This window comes from Tetrahymena thermophila, assembly GCF_000189635.1.
Source record: "Tetrahymena thermophila SB210 genomic scaffold scf_8254392, whole genome shotgun sequence".
Taxonomy (NCBI): domain Eukaryota; phylum Ciliophora; class Oligohymenophorea; order Hymenostomatida; family Tetrahymenidae; genus Tetrahymena; species Tetrahymena thermophila.
Genome location: NW_002476175.1, coordinates 47532 through 70324, shown reverse-complemented (window position 1 = coordinate 70324; position 22793 = coordinate 47532). Strand labels below are relative to the sequence as shown.

At 22.0% G+C, this 22793-nt stretch overlaps 5 protein-coding genes across 5 annotated transcripts; 2 read left to right on the top strand and 3 right to left on the bottom strand. All coding sequences in view use genetic code 6, as the record gives it.

Annotated features, from left to right (window-relative positions):
* Positions 1 to 613: 613 nt before the first annotated feature.
* Positions 614 to 5513, bottom strand: TTHERM_01151570 (hypothetical protein; the record flags this gene model as incomplete). The annotated part of the gene is made up of 12 exons (XM_001030089.2): positions 614 to 824; positions 883 to 931; positions 978 to 1663; positions 1719 to 1818; positions 1917 to 2059; positions 2130 to 2633; positions 2696 to 3249; positions 3302 to 3783; positions 3848 to 4243; positions 4306 to 4720; positions 4783 to 5115; positions 5169 to 5513. 12 exons carry the CDS (start codon positions 5511 to 5513, stop codon positions 614 to 616), a joined length of 4218 nt encoding a protein of 1405 aa, XP_001030089.2.
* A 792-nt stretch (positions 5514 to 6305) lies between these two features.
* Positions 6306 to 6566, top strand: TTHERM_001151551 (small nuclear ribonucleoprotein; the record flags this gene model as incomplete). Its single annotated transcript, XM_012800048.1, has 1 exon — positions 6306 to 6566. One exon carries the CDS (start codon positions 6306 to 6308, stop codon positions 6564 to 6566), a length of 261 nt encoding a protein of 86 aa, XP_012655502.1.
* Positions 6567 to 8002: 1436 nt separating this feature from the next.
* On the bottom strand, positions 8003 to 9032 carry TTHERM_01151550 (ribosomal protein L10 family protein; the record flags this gene model as incomplete). Its single annotated transcript, XM_001030087.3, has 4 exons — positions 8003 to 8092; positions 8295 to 8529; positions 8594 to 8743; positions 8842 to 9032. 4 exons carry the CDS (start codon positions 9030 to 9032, stop codon positions 8003 to 8005), a joined length of 666 nt encoding a protein of 221 aa, XP_001030087.3.
* A 1442-nt stretch (positions 9033 to 10474) lies between these two features.
* On the bottom strand, positions 10475 to 16877 carry TTHERM_01151540 (hypothetical protein; the record flags this gene model as incomplete). The annotated part of the gene is made up of 13 exons (XM_001030086.2): positions 10475 to 11290; positions 11342 to 12106; positions 12167 to 12475; positions 12532 to 12777; positions 12846 to 13115; positions 13178 to 13279; positions 13329 to 13489; positions 13544 to 13676; positions 13730 to 13822; positions 13874 to 14244; positions 14319 to 14364; positions 14422 to 15658; positions 15733 to 16877. The coding sequence occupies 13 exons, from the start codon at positions 16875 to 16877 to the stop codon at positions 10475 to 10477; spliced, it is 5694 nt and encodes a 1897-aa protein (XP_001030086.2).
* Positions 16878 to 22069: 5192 nt separating this feature from the next.
* On the top strand, positions 22070 to 22483 carry TTHERM_01151520 (hypothetical protein; the record flags this gene model as incomplete). The annotated part of the gene is made up of 1 exon (XM_001030084.3): positions 22070 to 22483. The coding sequence occupies one exon, from the start codon at positions 22070 to 22072 to the stop codon at positions 22481 to 22483; it is 414 nt and encodes a 137-aa protein (XP_001030084.1).
* Positions 22484 to 22793: the final 310 nt, after the last annotated feature.

Here is a 22793-nt window from a genome sequence, read left to right as displayed (position 1 = left end):
TATCAATAGCAAAAGAAGGTTGCTTTGATAATAAAAGAACTGTTTTAGGTACTCCAGTAGATTGCACAATGAGTTAAAAGAGTAAATCTAATTAAAATAGTAAATATGATCAAATTTATGACTAAATTGTTGCTATTTTAGATAAGCCAAAAGAAATTAAACTTTAATAAATATAAATTGATGAATCTAGTATGAAGCTAATGAACGGACACTACATTTCTGATCACCTTGCTATTGGTTTCAATATCAGATTAGTAGATTTTTAAGAAGTTAGTTGAGTATTTAATTATTCAAATAATCCTTAATTTATAATATCTTAGAATATTAAGTAGTTTGATATCTGATTTGTATAAGTAAATGATAATTCAATGAATTAATTAAAATATGACAATGTACAAAAAGTCCTAATAAATTAATTATTAGAGAATTAATAAAAATAAAAATATTTTTTTATTTTAAGAAGATATTTATTTTTTTGAAAAATTATTATAACTAAGCTAAAATATGAAATAGATTATATATATAAATAACACATAAGGATTAATTAATTAATTTTTAAATTTTTGATTACTCTAAAATATTATTTTGATAATAAATTATTTAATTTTTTTGTTCATTCTTGATTCAAGTTGTGCTAATAATTATTGGGAGTTTCATTTGACTACTATCCTTGATAATTTTTTCCTTTCATGATAGAAAATATAGAATCAGGTATAAAGACACTGTTATTTTAATTGATAGTTAATTTGATAGAATCTTTTATTTTTTCGCATTTTTCAGAGATTTATTGATTAGCCATTTTTTAATCATCTTTTTGTTTGAGTCTAAAAATTATAAAAATTATTAAATTTAACATCTATTATTTTCATTAATATAAATTACACTTTCTCTGTATTTATAACTGTCCTTTTTGTAATTAACCTTTTATTTTCTATATAAAAAAATTATATAAAGATTATTATAAATTTAGTTTTTACCTTATGAAGAGTTTATAGGTCTTTATTTAAAATGGGAATAAAGTTTATTTCTTGGGCTCTCTTAAGATTGAGTTCTAGAGTTTGACGTATTTATATAAGAAGAATTTTTTGAGGTAATTGTTTCTTCAGTATTTAGAATTATAGATTTTTTTCTTTGAGATGTTCCACTATTTAAGCTTCTTCTGTTTTGAGTATCATAGAAAGAGAGGCCTTTAGCTTCATCTATTGTTATTCTAGGTATATTAGAAAGTCTTTTTTTCTTATCCAAGAAATATATTTTCATCTACTAATCATCTTATGATGTGTTATTACTAATCGAACTTCTTATCCTGTTATTATGCTTTTTAAAATTATCATACAAGTGATCCATATATTGCTTTTTTTTATCATAATTCTCCTAATTTAATTCCTAAAATGTGGTAACTATATTCTCATCACATTCTCTTTAAGAGTTAGGGCTGAGAGACTACCTACGAGTAATATTTTATTTACCCTCTTATGATATTTAAAAACTATTTCTTTCTGGTGATTTTTTATAAAAATACTCTGCTCTTGTAATAGTTTTTTGTATCTTATTCATTTTATTAACTAGATAATTTGATTGATTTTGCACATTTTATATTTGCTCCTAAGTAAGATTTCCTGTCTATTAGTTTAGGACAAAATCTCTTAAATTCTTCTCTCGACTTTATTTATATTTCAGATAATTTTTTATTTATTTTTTTGAAATCAAAAAATTACTTTGCTGCTTAGTTTCTTTCAGCATAAGGGATTACCTTATCTTAAAGTATTTTTTATTATAAGTAATAAAAAGCTTCATCATTGCTTTGGTCTTGTTCTTCTATATTTATTTATTTAATATAATGTTTTCAGCTAAAAAATCATAAATAAATAAATAAATAAATTTAATTTAATTAAACTAATAATAGTTTTTTTTACTAGAATAAAGATTTAGCATCGTTAGTATTTCTTCCCATTAAAATGACTCTATTTAATCAAGATGTTTTTTTAACAGCTCGAGTCGATTAGCTTTGTCTTTAGAGTCTTAGAATAGTCTATCAAATACTTTCTTCTTTTTGCCTCTGAGTTTATTTATAATTTTAAATCAAATTTATAAAAAAAAATACTTTGTTATTAATAAATTAAAATTACTTTATTGGTTTTGAACTATCTCTTTTAATAGTTATTCCTTCTTTACTAGATAAGTTATTTTTTTTTGTAATAAATTAAGATGTTAATCTATTTTCTGTTGAGTCAGGGCTGGCATAACCAGATTCCTATTATTGCTAATTATTCATATCTACTTTGTAATCTTGCTCTTAAATGAAATCTGCAATATTATTGTATGGTCTACCATCTGTTTCAACTAATTGATGGTCACTTCTTATAGTCTTTTGAGGTGTCATCAAGAAAGAACCCGTGTTTTATAATCTTTAATCTGTAATTACTATTGGACGCTCTTTTAATTTTTGGAGATCTTATTAAAGCATAGCAATTTAAGATAAAAGTTTATTATTTTCTTCTTAACAATTATCAATTTATTTCTTTTAATTCTCAATTGTAGTTTCATAATTAACTAAAAATTCGTTATCTGTCTACGCTTCTTAATCTTCTTTGTCTAACCCCATCTGAGTAAGTGCTTAGAGGAAGAATGATCTAATATGTTGGAAAAAATTAAAACCATCCATAACTAAATTTATATTAAATATAAATTTTACTTTCTATTATTTTAAGGTTCTATAGAAAAAACAGGATTAATGTTTTTTATTTCTTATTGATTTAAATCATCTGCAATGTTATCTTCAAGTTCTGATTCTTATATGCTTGTTTTTGACTCACCTTAAACAGCTTAAATCAAATCTGACTTTCTTGTCGAAGTTTTACGAGATTGACTCCTGCTTTGAGCATTTTACTTGAGTTTCTGAATTTCATCTTCATAGCTTTTCTTTTGCTAAATTATCTCATTCGTAAACTAATTTTGAAGAGTGTCAAATTATTTTTGAAATTATTCAGCTATTTCTTTTTTTGATTATTTAAGTTATTTCTCAATAGAATTCTGATACACAATTGGTATTTAGAGATTCATTAAATCAGTCATTGTTCCAACAGTTTATGTAGGCAAATTTTAGAAAATTTCTTCATGGGTATCTAACATCTTTTCCCCAATAATAGACTCTTCTCTTAATCTTCTCAGAGAAGTTTTATCTATTTTAGCCATTTTTTTTTTAAACTCTTTAGTTGAAGTTTTCTTTTCATCATCTAAATTTACAGCCTAATATATAAATTGAATATGAATTTTTATTCATTTATAAAAATATCTTTACATCAAATTACGAATCATCTATTTTAACTCCAATATGCTTATAAATGCTGCTCAATATATTTTAATATAATTGTATTCTACTTTCTTTATTTCTGTTTTATTCTTTTAATTCAATAATTTTTTTGTTAGAAGAGTCCAACATCTCTTAGATTACTTACTTTTCAGCCAAGGCTTCATCTTTTTCACTTTTTTCATAAATAATCTAGAGATTAAGATCATCATACTTAGATGTAACCTTTTTCATTTCTTCTTCAATTTCTTTAATTTTATTTTCATACTTTAAAATTATGTCATTTTAGAATGGGTTATTGACAAGTATTTGCTATATCTATTTGATAATAGCTTAATTGTCATGCAAATTTTTAATCTTGATTATTTTATTTATACAACTCCACCGAAAATAGAGTGATTTAATACTCCATTTATCAGCATCTTCATATTCATTTACAATCTAATTTCGATCACTTTCAAACTTAGTATACACTTAATTTTTGATAATAAAAAAATTTTATCTTTAAATAAATAAAATTAATATTATTTTTAATACATTCCGATTCCTTCTATTCAAGATACGATTTCATATTGGCAATTTGTCTTTCCATTTTCTTTTAATTATCTTCTTTCTGCTCTGACTTTAATTTTAAAAGTTCTTCTTCTTTCTCTTCTAACTCTTACCTTATTTCATCTAATTAACCGCTGCATTTTTTAATTAAATTGATCAAAGATTCATCATTTTATTCTTTATAGTAGTTGTATTCTTTTTCATAAGCCTTTTTACTCATTAGCATTTAGTTTACTTCCTTATAATTTATTCCAAACTCTGGCCTCTATCTTTCAAATACGTCAAAAAAGAATTTGTTTCCTTTAATTTCTTAAATCTACTTCCATAAAATATATGGGTTTTCTTAGCACTCAAATATTTTTTTAAACATTTCCATTGTATCTATTGAAATAAATAAATAAACATTTAAGATTTTGAGCTAGCCTTAATTAATTTTAATATACCTCCCTTGTTAGCAGCTATCTAGTTATACTACTTTTTTAGTTTCTCATACTCATTGCTGAGAAAAAAAATTTTTTTTACATATTCTCTTGTCTTTATTTCAAAATTTTATTTAAGAGTTTTGAGTTTATCGTTTAGGGCTAGTCTAGTTTTTTCATCTAAATTTGATGTGCCATCGAAATACTACACTTCATAGAACTCTATTTCGTCAATATTTTATTTACGAAAAATCATTTCTTTCATGTGAGTTAAATCTTTAATATATCCTGTTGTTAGTCCTTATATTTGTTCATCTCTTATTTTTACAAGGTTTTCTAATTCTTTTATTTTCTCTTCAAATTCTTTAACTTTAGCGTTTGAAACTCCTCCTCCATGCTAAAAATTCAAGTCACTGTCTACAAACTCCATTTTTAGTGTCTGCATGAAACAATATTAATTATTAGTGTTATTGGTGAGTTTAAACTACAAAATTAAATTACATTTTTTATTTTCAGCGATCTAGCGGTGTCTGTTTAATTATCATCGCAAACACTAACACCATCAAAGAATCCCTCTTCATCTGAGTCCTCAGCAAAGTAGTTTATTTTATTGCTTTTTTCCACTAAGGAGAGCTTTGTAAAAAGGTTTTGTAAAGAGCCTCTTCTTTTATTTTTAAAATGCTACTTAAGCTTAGAAATATACATTTAACTCTTATATTTTTTTGATTTTGTAGGTTTAAGCTAAAATCCTATTTCACATTCGTCTGTGAGAACAAATTCAAGAGCTATCCTTATCAAATCATAACACTAATACTCCATAAGTTTGTTGTACTCCTATAGTAAAGTTCCATTAAACATTTAAATATTGGGTTAAACAATTTACATACCATCAAGCAGTTATTGGCTTATTCGTTTCTTGCTAGTTCACTTTATCTCAAACCTAATTTTGAAGTGTAATCAGTGATAAACTATTTAATAGTTGAAAATATGAGCCTAAAACATTATTCTAAGTTATTAAATTTAAGTCCTTTTTCCATGGCACTTTTAAATATAAGAATTTCATCATATTGCTTTTCTTCAGGAACACTTAGATAATTTGTATCTTATCCATTTTTCTCTTCTGTTTTATTTTTTTCTAATTGCTAACTACCTTCCTATTCGATCAATGGTAACAAATTAATCTATAAATTTTATTTACTTTTATTCTTTTCATAAACTTTCTGATCACTCATTCTTCAAAATAGTTACTACCTATGACAGACAATATATGAATGAAAAGTGATAGCTGTTTTGTTTATTTGTTTGTAGAGTTGTTTATTTGTTTCTTTGTCTGTAAACAAAAGTAAATTATATCTAAATTCAAAATGTAATTATCAGTAACAATAGTATGAAAATTATAGTACGATTTCACTTACTTTTTTAATAATAATACTAAAATTAACGAATACTATAAATTCTTTATTACCACAATCAATAATCAATCAATCATTAATATATTACTCACAATTTTGTAAAAGTACAAAATTCTTTATTTGTAATTTCTAAAAAGTTTTAAATACTGAATAAAATAAAAATATTTTTTCTGCCCAAATAGGAATGAAAATTTTTAATTATTTATTAATTTCCTGCTATTTTTAATAAAAATTTTGTAAAATAAAATATTTATTTATTTATTTCATTTTTTGGTATATTTTGAAATATAATAAATATTTTAGCTGTTTGAGAAAAGAATATTTTCAAATTGTCTTCATGATTTCAGTTTAAAGTAGAATAATTAAATATAAATAAATGTAAAAAAGATATATAAAAATGCAAGCAAGCTAAGTGTTAGACACAATGATTTATTATATATATTATTTAAATGAAGTTTTAATAAGGCATTACTATTAAATAAATAAATCAATAAATAAATATTCTTTGAAAACTTGCAGCATAATTAATTAACAAATATATCTTTTTTGAAGAAAAAATTTCAAGAAAAAAGCAGACTTAAGTATATTATAAAAATAAAGTTTAAAATATAAATGGGTGGTTAATAATAACAAACAACTTTACACAAGCAAGGATATGGTCCTGATTTACAAAAATATAACGGAAAAAGATTGCTTGTATATTTAAACGCAAGAAGAAGAGTATAAGGAACTGTTAAGGGTCACGATAATTACATGAACATAGTCCTTGATAATGCTCAAGAGATTATTGGAAAGGATAAATTTGTCAATATAGGAAAAGCTGTTATTAGAGGAAATTCTATTATTCGTTGGGATTGTTTAGAACTTATTTGAATTAAATATATTTAATAACTAATAAGATAACTATCTGGTTTTTATATTTGATATCTAAAATGAATGGTTTTATAATTTGAAATTATTTTTATTTGCAAACAAATGTTTTTTTGTAGTCTTAGCAAATCTATGTTTTTAATGTTGATCTTTTTGGAAATGCTTATTTTTTGTAGATTCATTCTTCCTCTAATAGTTAAAATTTAAATAACTCCTTTAAGTTCTTTGCTTTTTTTGAAATATTTGATTATTTCATTTTTTAAAGTTAATTTTAACATCAAACTAAGTAATAAGATATTGTAAAAATAATAAATCATAAGCTTTAGTTGAATGTTTAATTGCATTAACTTCTTAATTATTACTATTAAATATTAAAAGAATTTAATTAATAATTTTAAAATATTTCAAAACTTTTAATGTCCAACTAAATTAATAAAAATGTTAGATTCAATCTAAAATTTAAACTCCAACTTTATTAATAAAAATGTTATATTTAAAACAAAGAAAACAAATAATATGTAATTTTTTATTATAGACAAAAATAATAATTTTATATAATTTTTATCAAACAACAAAAAAATTTATTCAATTAAAAAATCACTTAAAAGTTGATTTATTAAAAATTTAAACTCCAACTTTGCTAATAAAAATGTTAGATTTAAAACAAAGAAAACAAATAATATGTAATTTTTTATTATAGACAAAAATAATAATTTTATATAATTTTTATAAAACAACAAAAAAATTTATTCAATTAAAAAAACTCTTAAAAGTTGATTTATTAAAAAAAATAACATATTATTTAACTTTAATTGTTCAATATTTTAAAATAGTATTTCAAAATAAGTTAATAATTATTTACTTTTCATATTTTACTTGAGTACATAAAAATTATTTTGGGTAGAGCTAAAAAGTAAGTTAGATTAATTTTTTTCCCTTTTTTAGTAAATTTTAAAGTTCTTATCAAATAATTTGAAACATGTGAGAGATTTTGCTAAAAAGATTCAAATTTAATATATAAAATAGTAAAAAAAATGATAGTAGTAAGATTATCATTTGATTTATCTATTTGTTAATAAATCTTTATTTAGATAATACTTAAAAGCGTTTAGTTATGAAAATTAAAAGGAGAAAGTATAATTGAATACTACATGCATAGATAATGAATGATAAACAAACAAACTAATTATATGAGAGATGAAAATTAGAATTATTATTTATTTAAATTTTATTTATATTATTGATAGGTTAGTTATTATTTAAAGCATTAAACTTTTTTAAATTATTTTTGTGAAAATTTTAATAATTATTTTATTTTTATTGTTTTAAATGATTTATTTAGTATTCACAAATTAATAATAGTGTTTTCTAATTAATATTTGCAGCATCAATTATATTTTTCTCATTTTGTATTTATCTTGCTTACTATTTTATTTAACTCAATTTAACTTTTTGAAAGTGGTTGATGGCTTGTGATAGCAGCACTTTAATTCTATCTTAAACTATGCTATCTTGTATCCTAACAATTTCTATTTATTTTAAATAAAAAAAGTTTAATGAAATTCTTCTAAAAATATTTGCTTCAAATTCAATCAATTTATTTATTTATTTAAACGTTAAAATAAATTAATCTTGTCCTGGCAATATTGCTCATTTTGGATTAAGCGATTGATACTAACTAATATTATCCTTTGAAGCAAATTTTTAATTCAACTAAAATTAAATATATACCAAAAGCTTAGCTTATTCAGTGTTTATGGGTTTTCCTTCTTGGCAAAGTACAAAATTAGATTGTAAGTTCAAAATACCATTTTATAAGATAACATCTACACCAAGTTTTCTCAAGTAAACATCCATAGTGTGAGCAAATGTATTGAAGACATCACTATCCTTTTAAAGAATTATAGTTTCGTTGGCAACATGTCCGGCCTTGGCAAATTCTTCGCATCCATATGAATCAAAGAAACTATTATAATAGGTTATTTTAAATTTAATACCTCGAAAGCTCATATATAAAAAAAGTAAGTTACTTTTTGACTTCTTCATAGGTTTTGTTAGTGAAAAGCAAACCACAATCACCCTTAATTTATTCAGTCAAGTAATGTAAGTTGTCTAATTATTCTGAATCAGAGTCCTTTCCTAAAACGATTTGCATGACTTTGTTTTTACCTAAGAAGAATCTTTAATAATTAAAAAATACAATTAGATTATATATTCATTTTTGTATATATATAAATAAGCTCCTAATGAAGTTTGACATATTTAAGTTAATTATTACCTTGAATCACTCCATTAAGCTTGAATCTCTCTGAATGGGATAGTGGTCATATTTTCATGAGAGAAAACATAGATGTTATCGTACTTTTGGACACATTCATTTAATTTATTTTGAATTTTTTGCTTGTGTCCTGTGGCATCTTTCTTAACCTTAGTTAATGCTACAACTTTAGATCTTTTGGACTTAGGCATTTTTGTTACTTGTAGATTATTACGTAGATAGATAGAGGTATTGTAAATTTAATATTTTTAATTTTTTTAATCAAAGATTGATTGATTAATTATTGTTATGAATGGATTTAATATTTCTCCTACTTTTGATCCTTTTATTAATTTATCTTTCTGTTCCTGATTAACTAATTTATAACTTGCTTTTGATTACTAGATCCAGCTATATATGTATATTTCCAAAAACTCTAATTAATTATAAATATTCTTTTTGCTTTTTGTGAAAAAATTACAAATTAAACTTTCATACTAATACACAAAATCAAATATAAACCAAAAATTTCACTCAAATTTATTTTCTATTTTATTTAAAATAATTCTAAAGATTTCTAAGTCCTATTCCAAAAAATTATTTTATTTTTTCAAAAATTAAAATTAAATTTATACTCAAAATTTCAAATAATTATTACAATTAAAATTAAATAAATTTCGCGCGCGTTAACAAGTAAAAAATTTGATTATATTTATTATTTATTAAAATATTTATTTAATTTTATATAATTTTTGTTCATATTTTTTTTCACTTATTTATTTATTATTTATTATTTTTATTTATTTTTTTATTTTTATTTATTTTTTTATTTATTTTTATTTTTAATTTTTATTTTCTTTTATTTGTGTTTATATTTTCTATTTGTTTTATAAATTTTTTGTTTTTTCTTTTTAAATTTTAAAAAATAAATCTTCTTTTTGTTTCTTGACGCTCTCAATCTCTCTATAATAGCTTGAATCTATTTTATCTTCTGCATGCTTGCTTCTTAAAAAATACTAATTATATATTGGTTAAATAGAAATAATTGAGGATTTAGTATAATTATTTCAGTAAAATTTTTATAGAAAATGAAAGCTTTTTTGAAAAAACTGACATACAAGAACTATATTCAAAATGTTTGGTGAGGTATTTTGAAGTAGACGATGTCTTTAATATTATTTATTTTTTTCAATGTTAAAGATTCTTAAGATTAGCATTTATTTTATTAATGGGTATTGTGTTAAAAACTTTAGAAGGGGACAAACAATTAATTGTTTAGTGCTCGAATGGGGGCACTAAATTTAATAAAAGAGCATACGAATGGATCTAAGAATGCTATTTTTTAAAGAATTAATTGTTGCCAAATGCTAGCCATTTTAAAAATCTCCTTAACATTTGTTGGATAAAAGATGATTTTTCTATAAAAATTTACTTTCCTCTTTTAATTTTTGAAATATTTAATTAATTATAAAAACACAAAAGAAAAAGAAATAAATAAATAAAAATTTACAGAGAAGAGAGCTAAAAATTAATTAATTTAAGTATATTTAATTTATTTAGATTTTAAATTTTAAAAAGCGGCTAATTAAATAAATGCAAAAAATTAATATAAAATATATATGGGAATTATTAAAAAAATATCAATAAATTATTATCATATATTTTTTATCAAATCGGTCAAGTCTTTTAATACGCTCGCTTCTTTTTAACATTATTCTTAGTTGTATTGGTTAAATTCAGAAGATTAGCACATGAAATCGTCTTATACCATGTATTCATTGAAAATTTATATTTTTTCTATCATATTTTAAGGATTAATTTCTTGCTAGGCAGGGTTATTTTGTTGTTAAGAAGCTTCGATGTTCTAGACTTACAACTTTTATTCTGGAATTTATATTTATTTCTACTTATGTTCTTCTTTTTCTTCTTCATCTTTAAGATCTTGCTTGATTTCACTTTTTTCATTTTATTTATCTTAAATAATTGAAGGGGATTTTATGATTTAATCACACATTTAAATTTCTTGATCTATTTAATTTTTAATAAGTAGCTCTTTTAAATGATTGATCTGCTATTGTAAGCTCTCAATATGCAAATTATTTTAAATCATAATATCTTATTGTTCAGATATTTTTGCTTGTAAATTATTACATTAAACTTTTAAGTCACTTGTTTCTAAACCTCCTAATTATGCTTCAATTTAGTAGTTATCAACTTGATTTTTAAGCTATTCGTTTTCCTCTGTTAGAATTTATACTTTATGTTTAAGAGCTTGATTTTCTATCATTAAATTTTAAATACTTGTCTACTTGTCTTGATTGCTTTCATCTTACTAAGTATGTAATGTAAGAACTTTAATTTGTTCATTTAGCTCATCTATTTTCATATTTAACATGCAATTTTCATTTATCTTATCTTATAAATCGTTCAATAGCTTTTCTGGTTCTACAATACTGCTCTCGCCAATATTCTAATTAAAATAATTAAAATAAAAAAATAAATTATTTTTTATTAATATTACTGATGTGCTATTGTAATAAGAAGCTTCTATCATTGAAGAAGCTTTAACGTTGCTCATTGATGTCTATAGTTTACTTTTTAATTTATCTTCAAGCTCTTTTTTCTGATGCTGTAATTTTTCAATAACGTCTTTATATTCTTTCATTTAATTCTCAAAGAATTCTTTAATGCTTTCATTCTGAACATTTTTTTATTACAATTTTTTAATGTTTTCAGAATTTGCTTTTTTAATTTTTTCTAGTTTATCATAGTCTTCTTGTAGCTTTTTATAATTGTTTTCAAGAGTTTTTCTTTTAGCATTTTCAGTTTTAATCATGCCTTGGAGAACAGCTTCTGATTTAAGTTTCTCTTAAAGCTAAGCATATGCAACTTTATATTTCTTTTAAAGTTATGTATGGTCATTTAAAAGTATATCATACTCTTTAGCTATATTTTATTTATATACTTAATCAATTACTATTGGACCGCCATGCTTGCTTGATAAAATACTATTTAAACTCTCTCTAGACTTAGATACTTCAATTTAGAATTTTGGCTATTCAGACACAGCCAATTCATCATTAATATCTAAAATTTTCAATTAAGTCTATCTTTCAGATTCATCATGCACGACTAAAGACTATGAATTTATATCCATTAGCTAAAAGTTATCATTCTAATTATCATTTTAGGTCAATCCAATTGTGTTTTCTAGGTCATGTTTGTTAGATTTATTGCCTATTTATGAAACCTGACTTTTTAATAGCTCAATTTCCTAAGATTTTTTCTAATTAAATTAAATAGAAATAATTAATATAATTAATAAATTTTTTAATTTAATATTTACTTTGTCCTCTTCTACATAATCTTTTATCCTTTCTTGTAAAATGACTAATTCCTATTGTGAAACATGGTTTTAGTTTTCTATTTCAGAATTTCTAATTTCGACATCTTTTATGGTTTGTTAGAGCCTCTTGCTTTCTTCAAGTAGTCTTTTATTTTCTTTTTCAAGCTATTTAGCTTTTTCTTATGCTTTTTGTTTCTTATCTTTTACCTTATCTATAAGGTTCTTTAAAATTTCACATTGTCCATCTCTTAGAACATGAGAGCTTTCTAATGTCACAGACATGCTTGCTGTAAGTAAGTTTTCTTTTAGCTTAAATTTAATTTTTTTAATCAATAAGGAAAAAAATATTTTTGCAAAAATCATACCTATTTATATTAGCTGTTAAAGTTGCTAATTTAACTTTACATCTCTCCTTTTTGCTCTTCAATTTTATCAATTTTATCTCTTTTTTCTAAAATAGCGTTATTTAAACTGTTAATTAATTGCTATGTCTAAACCATTTCATCATTTAAAGCTCTTTGATAAAGCTATTTGCAGGTTGCCAATTCTTTTGACAATGCATTTATTTGCTCTAAACAATTTATGTGAGCTTCAGACTGTAGTTTATTATCCTAAAAAAAATTATTATTAAAATTTATGAGAGTTGATGGAAAAATAAATAAGAAATAAATAATTTTACTTCGCTAGTGCTGGATGGTAACTGACCACCATTTTGTGACTATTTATAATAATTTATTCTTTCTTCATATTCTTTTTTAAGTCTGTCAACATAATTTTCATTTTCCTTGATAATTTAGTTTTTGTCATTCAGATGTTTCTCCTACAAAGATCTAATTTATTTTTATAACTCTTCAATCTTTTATTTTAGCTAGGTCATTTCTTCTTCTCTATCATTTAATGTTTCTTTTATCTCTGAAAATTCAAGTTCTTTATTTAATCTATTTATTTCCTAAGTTTCAAAAATCATAAATATATAAGTCTCATATTCACAAACAAATATATAAAACTTACTAAAACATTTTTCTAGCACTCTTGCTTTTTAGATTCTAGTTCATTTTTTAATTTCCTAATATCTGCCTACAGCTTTTCTTTTTCATCGTCATACTTTTATTGCTATTTTAATTATGAATATCATAAAATTCTAATATTTAATTATATTTACATTTTCATTCATCTAAATAGTTAAGCCGTTAATGATTTCTTTAAGCAGTTAATTATCATTAAGACCTTCACCACTAATCTAATTGAATTAGAGTTGATTGCTTGGATTATTTTCGTTCTTTTTTCTTTAAATTAGCTCCTTGACAATATAGCCAGCGCTTTCTATTTTTGAAAAAATGTTTAATTTAAAGATGAAGAAGAAGACAATTTAATTACCTTGAATAGTATTTTATTGCTATGCATTACTTTTTTAACTTATCAACTTAATTTTGTTTTCTAATTCTTTTCTAGCTTCACTTTCTTCATAATATCCCGCTTTTAATTTGTTTATTGATTGCTCATATTCCATCTTTTTTAAATGACATATTTGTTAAATTTATTATAATTTTAATAATTAAGTACCTCTTTTGCTTTTAATTGATCATTGTTTGCTTTTAAAGCATCACATTAGTATTGTAGAGCATGATATTACTTTATGAGCTCAGAATCATTTGTCTAATTTACAAATGTAAATAAATTTTCAAATATTTTATGGAAGAATTTTACTTGTTTGGAGCCATTCTTAGAAAATCTCTGCTAACTTTGGTTTACAGGTATAGATAGCTGAACAGTGTGTAATTCTTATTTATATCTCTCAATTTACTAACTTAACTAATCAATAGTTCCTTTAGAAATTTAAATTTACTTCATCATACTTTATTGATCACTATTTGTAATTTAATTCAATTATTCTTCATAAGACTTAATCTTTAAAGTTAATTATTCCTACATTCCTTTTAATTCCATAATTTCTCTATCTTTCATTTCTAAAACGTGGGCAAACTACTTTTGCATTTACTCAAGATTGATTTATTGCTGATAGCTTCCCATCATGTTACCTGAAGCTCCCATATTAAAGTCCATGATATTTTTTTATTCTAGTTTAAATTTTTTGTAAATAATTTTTTTAAACTAGATAAAAATAAATTATTTTATTTATTTATTTATTTACCTATCAAATTCTGATTATCTTTCTTGATTTTTTCAATTAACTGATCCTTTTTATTAAAAAAAACACTCTTTAAATACAATTTTTATACTTATTTAAATTTTACTTTTTCTTTAACAGAACTCGACAAAAATTTTTATTATTTTTAGTAGTTTTATAGTTAAGCCTATAAATCTTAATTATTTTTTTCAGCTTGCTATAGCTCTTTTACTAAATTCTAATTTTTTGATTGCAATTCTTATATTATAGAATCTTAGTTTTGTTTCATGATCATTTACTGCTCTTTTATTATTTCTTCATGTTTTATCCTCTCTTCCTCAAATTATTCTTTTTGCTTTATTCTTCCTTCAAGTAAAATATTTTCATTTTTTAATTAACTTTTTTCAGTTTCGTAATTTATTTTAATCTAAACCTACTCTTGTTAAAGCTAAAGTATCTACTAATCTAACTTTTTAATTTATTCTTCCTTCTATTACAACTACTCTTAAAGGGTCAAATTTTATTAGCACACAGATAAATTCTAACTTGGAATTTTATTTTCTTGATTATTATTTGTCTTTGTTGACTCATTTTCAACATCTAACGCACTATCTATTGTTTCCTTACTCAAGGGTTCAATGTAATAATCTTAAGATTGTGAGGTCCTGTTGTTTTATACGCTATTTAATCTTTTTTTTATATCTTCCTTATCAATAGATAAGTTACTTTTGATAGCCTTTTATATATTCATGTCAGTGCTTTTCGTATTTTTGGTATTTTAATGAATTTAGTCTGATTTTTGAATACTTTAATTTTTACTTCTAATACTATTACTCATGCTTAGCAAATTTACATCATTTTTATCTCCACTCGCAGTGATATGATTATTGTTTTTAATCTAAACATTGGTATGATCGTTATTTAAATCTTTCATACTTTAATTATTGTTTGCATTTGGATTACTTTCAATACTTTATTAAGATTTATTCTAAAGTTATGTTTGAATGTGTTGTATTACAACTTTATTACCTAATTGATTATTTAAGCTCTGTTTTAAGTTCATCTTTCCTAATCTACTTGAATTAAGATTAATCGATAAAGCTTGTTGTAAGGCAGATTAGCGTTTAGATAAATTTTAAACAGAAGTTGTACTAGCCAAAGCCTCTTTAAACTCATCAAGGGATTCATTATTTTTTTTTTAAGACATGATTTTATTCAGCAATAAATCAGATTGAATCGTGCTTTATCTAAAGTCTCCTTTTTAAAGAGTATTTTACTTCTATAAATATTGCTTAATCTCATCAAGCTAATTTTATATATTTTCAACTTATTCTTGATTCATAAATACTCCTTATTCTCTTTTACTGTTTGAAGTGTTACAAAATAAATAAAATACTTAAGTAAATTAATAAATGAGCAAATTAAAATGTAAAATTACTTGGAATAATTCTGTAAATTTTCCTAAACCATACGGTTAGATAAGCTCTCCATGGAAGAGTTGATATTCGTATTAGTATTCATTTTAGGATTGTATATCTACTGAAGCTAATTATGCTGATTAAGCTAGTCTGTGTATTGCTATTGGTATTACTTTGATTAATTTAATGTATCCTAAAGTTCATTAGTTAATTACTAGTTTTCTTAATAAAGATAATCTATTCTATTATTTAAGCATTTATTGTCATATGAGATATCACTCATCTCAGTTGGAAGAGTATTCACTTTTTGCATGCTTAAACTATTACCACTTAGTATGGTGCTTTAAGGTTAGATCAAACTATAATTTAAATTCTTTTTTGCCATCTATAGCTGCATATTATCTGATTAACTTAAATCAACACTTTGATTTATTTTATTGTTTCTTACCATGTAATTTTATTACATAGGAGAAGAAAAATAGTATTTTTAAAGATTATTTTATTGATTTGGAGGTACAAAAGTTGATGTAGTCATGGTGATTTAAGGCTATTATATTTAGCTCATTTGAGGTATTTAATTGTTTTGAATCACCTAATTTTTTTATTGTTAATTAGAGTAGTTTGAAAGATTGATGTACTGATGGTTAGGTCCCTATTATTAGATTTATGAAGACTTTAAATTGTTATTTTGTGGAGATTATAAAGGAACTTAAAAATATCCAAGCTGTTAATTTGCTGACTCAGCTTGAAAATCATATTCTTGAGTATTATTTATTGACTCATTTTACAATTAAAGTGATTAGTTCATTTTTTTCTTCATTATTTATCGACTAATTGGCGATAATGATTGATAACCTGCAGTGTAATCCAAATTTTAAGTTTATTAAGAAGATACTTGAAATGGTTGAATTTTTAAATAATTTTTAGTGTCTTTGTTCATAGATGCTTTATTGCTATACGAATTGTCAAAATCAAAAGTATTTCTGAACTATCTGTTATCATAACTTCCATGTCTTTTGAGAGTTGATTGCTAATCGATCATATTTTTTAATCTTTATTATATTTATTATTAGTTTTTAGAAGCTGTATAACCATAATTTGCTCCTCCTCTAATGCTATCATTATTCAAGTCTAACGAAGACTTCTTTATCTAATTATTATACATCTATCTAACTCTTAGATTACTTATAAATCTCTGCTGCTTTTCTAAAAGAAAAACTATAAATACAACTAAATGATAAGATAACTTAAGTAATTAATTGTTTATTTATCTATATTTATGTATAATATATACTTAATTTAGAGAAATTGCTCAATTGAAGTCAATTTCTATGTACGTTTATAAAAATAATAATTAATTATTATAAACAATTTATCTATTTAAAGCTTTATAGGCCATTTTTACAAGCATTCAATTATTTATAAAAATTTTGGTATTAAAATTAACCATAAATAAGTAAACAAGCATAACAATAGTTAGCTAAAAGAAAATAGATTTTTAATATCTGCAATTTACTTTATATTATAATAAATAATTTGTGTAATCAACAAGTCATCATAAAAAATACTCCTTCTTTAAAAATACAAATGGGAATATTAATTAGTTTTTAAACTTATCCAATTTATTTTTAAATGAGAAAAATTTATGAAAATTTATTTTCAAATTATAAACAATAATATAAATTTTTATTTACTTTCAAAGCATATTTTTTCTTTTACTTTAAAAAATAACATTTCAATAATAAAAAATTATATTTATATATTTCAAAATTAAATAAATTAAAAAACTTATTCAATATTTATATAATCTCTCTACTTTAAGTAAAAACAAATATTATTTTTTCTTTTATTTTTAAAATACTAGATTAAAAACTTTAAAAATATTTCATAAAAAAAAAAATCAAATTAAAACATTTAATTTCTTATAGGATTATTTAATTTTGATTACATTGAAATAATTAAATTACTACAAAAAATAATTAAAAAATATTCATAAATTTTAAAGTGTAAAATGAAAGGTTATTTTTAATTTCAAAAAAAATGAGAAAAAACAAATTATTAATTTTTTAATTAGTTAACTTTATCATAATTATTTATTTAAATAAAATAAAAAAAATCAAATTTAAACAAATAATATTTGTTTTCTAAATTTTTTTATTTGTTCTATTTTTGCAATTAAAAACTTTTTAGCTCATTTTTAATTTGAAGAATAAGATTGCTTCTAAGTTTATTTTAGAAGAATTAAAAATGAGCTTTTAAATCTTTATTTATTTAAATTTTTTCAACTTTAAATTTTATTCATTTTCAATGTAAATCCCATTTATAATTTGCTAAATTAAAAGAAGATAAATATATTTTTGGTATGATTAATATCCAAATTTAAAAAAAGATAAAATTATAATTTCCTAACAAAAATAGAAAAAATACTTGAATTATATTAAAAATTAATATATTTACTTTCACTACTAAAATAAATATATTCAATTTATAATGAAAAATGATTATAAATTTATTTAGTCGTAGTTTATTAAATATAAATATGAAAAGTATTTAAAATATGTATTTATATAAAAATAGTTTTTTATATTTCTAGAAAATTAGTGATCTTAATTAAAAAAGCATATTTTTTTATTTATTTTTTGAGAAATAAAATTTATGATGATATTTTATAAATAATGATAGATTCTTCTAGTTTGGAGGATTAGGCTTTTAAGATATTCTTTTATATGTAACATTTATTCTTTGATTTCACTCGAAAGTACTTATTTTATTAAATATTAATACTTACTCAAAATACTTTTTGATCAAATTCTTTAATTTAGATTATTAAAGAATTTAATTATCTATGGTTTTTATTTACTCTCTTAAATTTATAAATTCATTGCTTAAATCAAATACTTCTATGTTATTATATCTTATTTTTTATAAAGAAATATATTTGGGTCTTTTTTTCACTCATGCATATTGATTAATGTATTTTGATAATACATAAGGTTGATTTTTATTCTTTTTTGAAAGTATCTTTTTATTTAACTATAAACTTATACCATATATCATTTAATGGCTTATATTGTAAAAAATTGTTTATTTACAAATAGTTAAAATTTTAAAAAGGGAATCATTTAAAAAAACTAATCTTTACTTCACTTACTAATAATATTGTATGTATATATTTAAAATAGTTTTTAATACAATAACATATTGTAAATTATAAAATAAGGAATAATGCTTGAATATTAATTAAAATATTCTAATAAAATTTAATAAATAATTAAAAATTAGCTAGTAAATATCTTTTTGAAATAAAAAAAACATTAATTTTTTAAATAAAAACAAAATATTTCCAGATTGTAAGCTCAATTAATTCATGTTAGCAAGAATTTTTTTGAAGAAAGTGATAAAAATTATTAAGAGTGAAGAAACATTATCACCAAAAACAAAAGTAACTTCAGATAATAATAAATTTGTGAATTAGATGAGATTAGGTTGTGATTTGAAAAATTAGTTAAATTAGCTAGACAAAACTTATGAATGGATGAAATTTTGTCAGCTTTTGAAAGGGAAATTTAAGACTAAAATTGAAAAATCGTGGTTTCTACTGTTAAAGATTAATGTTTTAAAAAAATTAATACATAAAATTTAAAACTAAATAGTTTTCATAAAAAAAAAACATTGCTTTTTTTTATTACTCTGCCTTTACAAAAATAAATAAAGTTTTATCGTAATTATTTTTAAATATTGGCTCTCCTTTATCTAATTACTTGTTTTCAATTTATTAAATTTGTGTATATTCATCAACTTTTTAAAAAGCTGGGTAATAATAATTTTTAATATCAACATTTTAATTTCCTAAATTTGTAGTTTTGTTATTGTAAATTTATAATGTTTATATTCCTTTCTTTACTTACAATATTTTATAAATATGGTATATCTATCAATCAAATTCTACAGAATTTCATAAAATAATTCAGGGATAATGTATAAAAAAATGATTTTATTCCATTTATCCTGGTTTTAGTTACCGAAATGTCTTTAATATATATAATTTTAAAAGATAGTTTTTAATTAACCATTTTATATTCCTTTGATGAGAATTGAATGTATAAATTTATACATAAAGAAAAAATATAAACTTAAAGCTATGCCAGTTAATTTGAGCAATAGATGAAAATTGCATTTGCAGGTATAAAAAAAGTTTCTTTTGATAATGAATTTGATATGATAATACATTTTATTTTATGTTATTGATATTAAATTTAAATAACTTAGGAGATTACAATAAATCTTTATTTAATTAAGATTCAGGTTGAAAGCAACACATTTTAAGGTTTTTAAAATTTTTTACATATCAAATAATAAAAGACTTCAAAATATCAGTTTCTAAACTAAATTCATAAATTAAAATCAATATTTAGTTGTTATTATACGAAACAAAATTTTTTGAAAAATGATTTTTTTCCTGTAAAGTTAAAACATAACTACCTCATAAATATAATGAGCTAAATTTTTTTAATTGATAAAAGTATTTACATTAAGTAATTAAAAATGCATTCATTAAAATTGTTGCAAATAGTTTATGGTTGCGTTAATACTGAATATAATAAATTGAAACAAAAACATAATCTTAATTACAAAAAAGAAAATTTGTAAATTATAAAATAAGTAAATGTAAACTAAAAATTATCTATCTTAGTAAATGTTTGCTTTTAATATTTGGCGTTGATTTCATTTTGAGAAACAGTTTACAAATCTAAAGTTTCTCAAAATAGTGATGTCAAATCTCATTTCAAATTAAGAAAAAATTATAAAACTTCTCAAAATTTTTTCTAAAAAATTTAAAATCATTAACAAATCTTACCCTATCTTCTATCATTTATAAATTCAAATGACAATACAGAAGAATAAATAAATATTTACATTAATTTCATAGTAAAGTTAATTTGAAATAATTATCAGATTCTATTATCAAGCAAGCAAGCGAGTAGTTTAGAAATATTATTAAAGCATGAAAGAAAACTAGCAAAACATACTCAAAAGATAGCCTGCAAATTTTCTTTAATAATTAAAATGTCTATGCAAAATCATTAATTCAGTATGTATTGTATACAAAATGTTCGCAAATGAAACCCTATTTATCGAGTTTCATTTGAGTATATAAAATATTTAAATTATGACATATTATTTCAGAAATTATTTATGTTAGCAAAAAATTAATTACATCTCCGCAAATGATTAACTTCTATTTCTTATATTACAACTCAAGAAAAAAAAGAATTTTTACTGGAAATATATTTAATTTAAGCTGGCTACTGAAACAACTGAAGGCAATTAACTAAATAAAGTAATTTTACTCTGCAAGGAATAAATGGACAAAAAAATTTTTTGCTAATTTTTATGACTTGGAATAGAACAAACAATAAAAAAATTTAGCACAAAATCAACTTTGCTTGAATATAAAAATCTGGGTTACATTTTAAATTAATTTATAGTAATAGCAAAAAAAAAAAAAGTTATGAAGAGTAGAAAATTTTTTGTCTGAAATTGATTTCTATGAAAATGAGTTTTGATTTAAACAACATAAAAAGGGGTAAATATTATTTTTAACTTTAAATTTGTATTTTTGAGAGAAATTTTGTTTTTTTAGATTACCATGCATGTGTTTGAGAAATTTCTTTTCTATCTATCCTGCTTAATTTTTTGGGTGAATATTGATCTAGACAAATAATTTGTTTTAGAAAACTTGACAAGAAGCTTCTTTAATTATTCATATCTATTATTATTGATGGCAATCAACTAATTTAAATGTAAAATAAGAAATTTCTATTGCAAATTTAAAGCCTTTACATGTAATTACTTTACTACGGGAATTAATTTAAAATTATAATTTCATTGCAAGAGTCTTCAATTTTAAAAAATGAGCAGCTCAACTTTATCAAAGCTTGGAGACTGTATGTGGTTTTTTTGAGTTAGGCTTATATATTAGATCAAATTAACAAATTATGCAAATAATCTCTATAGGCTTGAAATAAAATTAATCAGATTAATTAATCTAAATGTTGCTTGAGAGTTTTTCTAAATAACAAAATAAATTCACTTACTTTCATCAGATTCTATTTTAATTATTTTTTCTTTTTTTTATTAAAAGAGAAGTTTTGAATTGATAATATAAAGATATTTATAAAAATAAATATCTAAATTAAAAGCAAATAAAATCTAAAAAAAAAATACAACAACAAATTTTTAGCAATCAAATTTTTTGATTGATCCACTCGTTAACCAACCATCAAACCACCCAATAAACAAACACATTATCATCATAACCCAAACCCCAATCAAGTAAACAAAACCAAATTCACTATGAGTATGAAAAACTTGAACTCTGCCAACCTCAAAAACCTCCAAATATCGCTTCAGCAAGAAAGGTCTATCCTCTACAGTATTCTTGGCTAAGAGGAATTACTTGAAAGATTTGTTGCTTCTCTTTTCTGTGATAAGAAAATAATACAAGAAGCTTACAAGTTATACTGCTTGATTTCATAAGATAAAAGCAATTAGAAGAATTTGATTCGCTTCTAACTGGAGTCTTCTTTTTGCCATATATATTAGATTAAATAATTATTCTACCAATATGAAGTAGCTAATAAAGAGCTCCTTGCTAAGTCCTCTAAAAACTCTCATATAATTATTATATATAATCAACTTAAAAACTACTTCGAATAGTAACTTATCGAAGAGGTAGAAGAAATACCTGACGAATTACCATCTGAGTGATCATTTAAAATAAATAAATGATAAACGTTAAATATTTTAAATTATGTAGATACTATTAGCAGATTATCATGCGCTTAGTTAGAACTTCTGAAATCAATTATAAACCTTTTAATCAATAGAACCAAATACGCTAAAAAATATTTATAGTCCTACTTAATTTATTGATAAATATTAAATATTTATTTGTCAATTAAATTGAAAAAAACAAATAAATTATTACTGGGAGAAAAATCATATTTTACTTCACTTAATTTAATAATGTCAATCTAATAGGATTATAATAAATTATTCCATCAACCAATCTTACCCT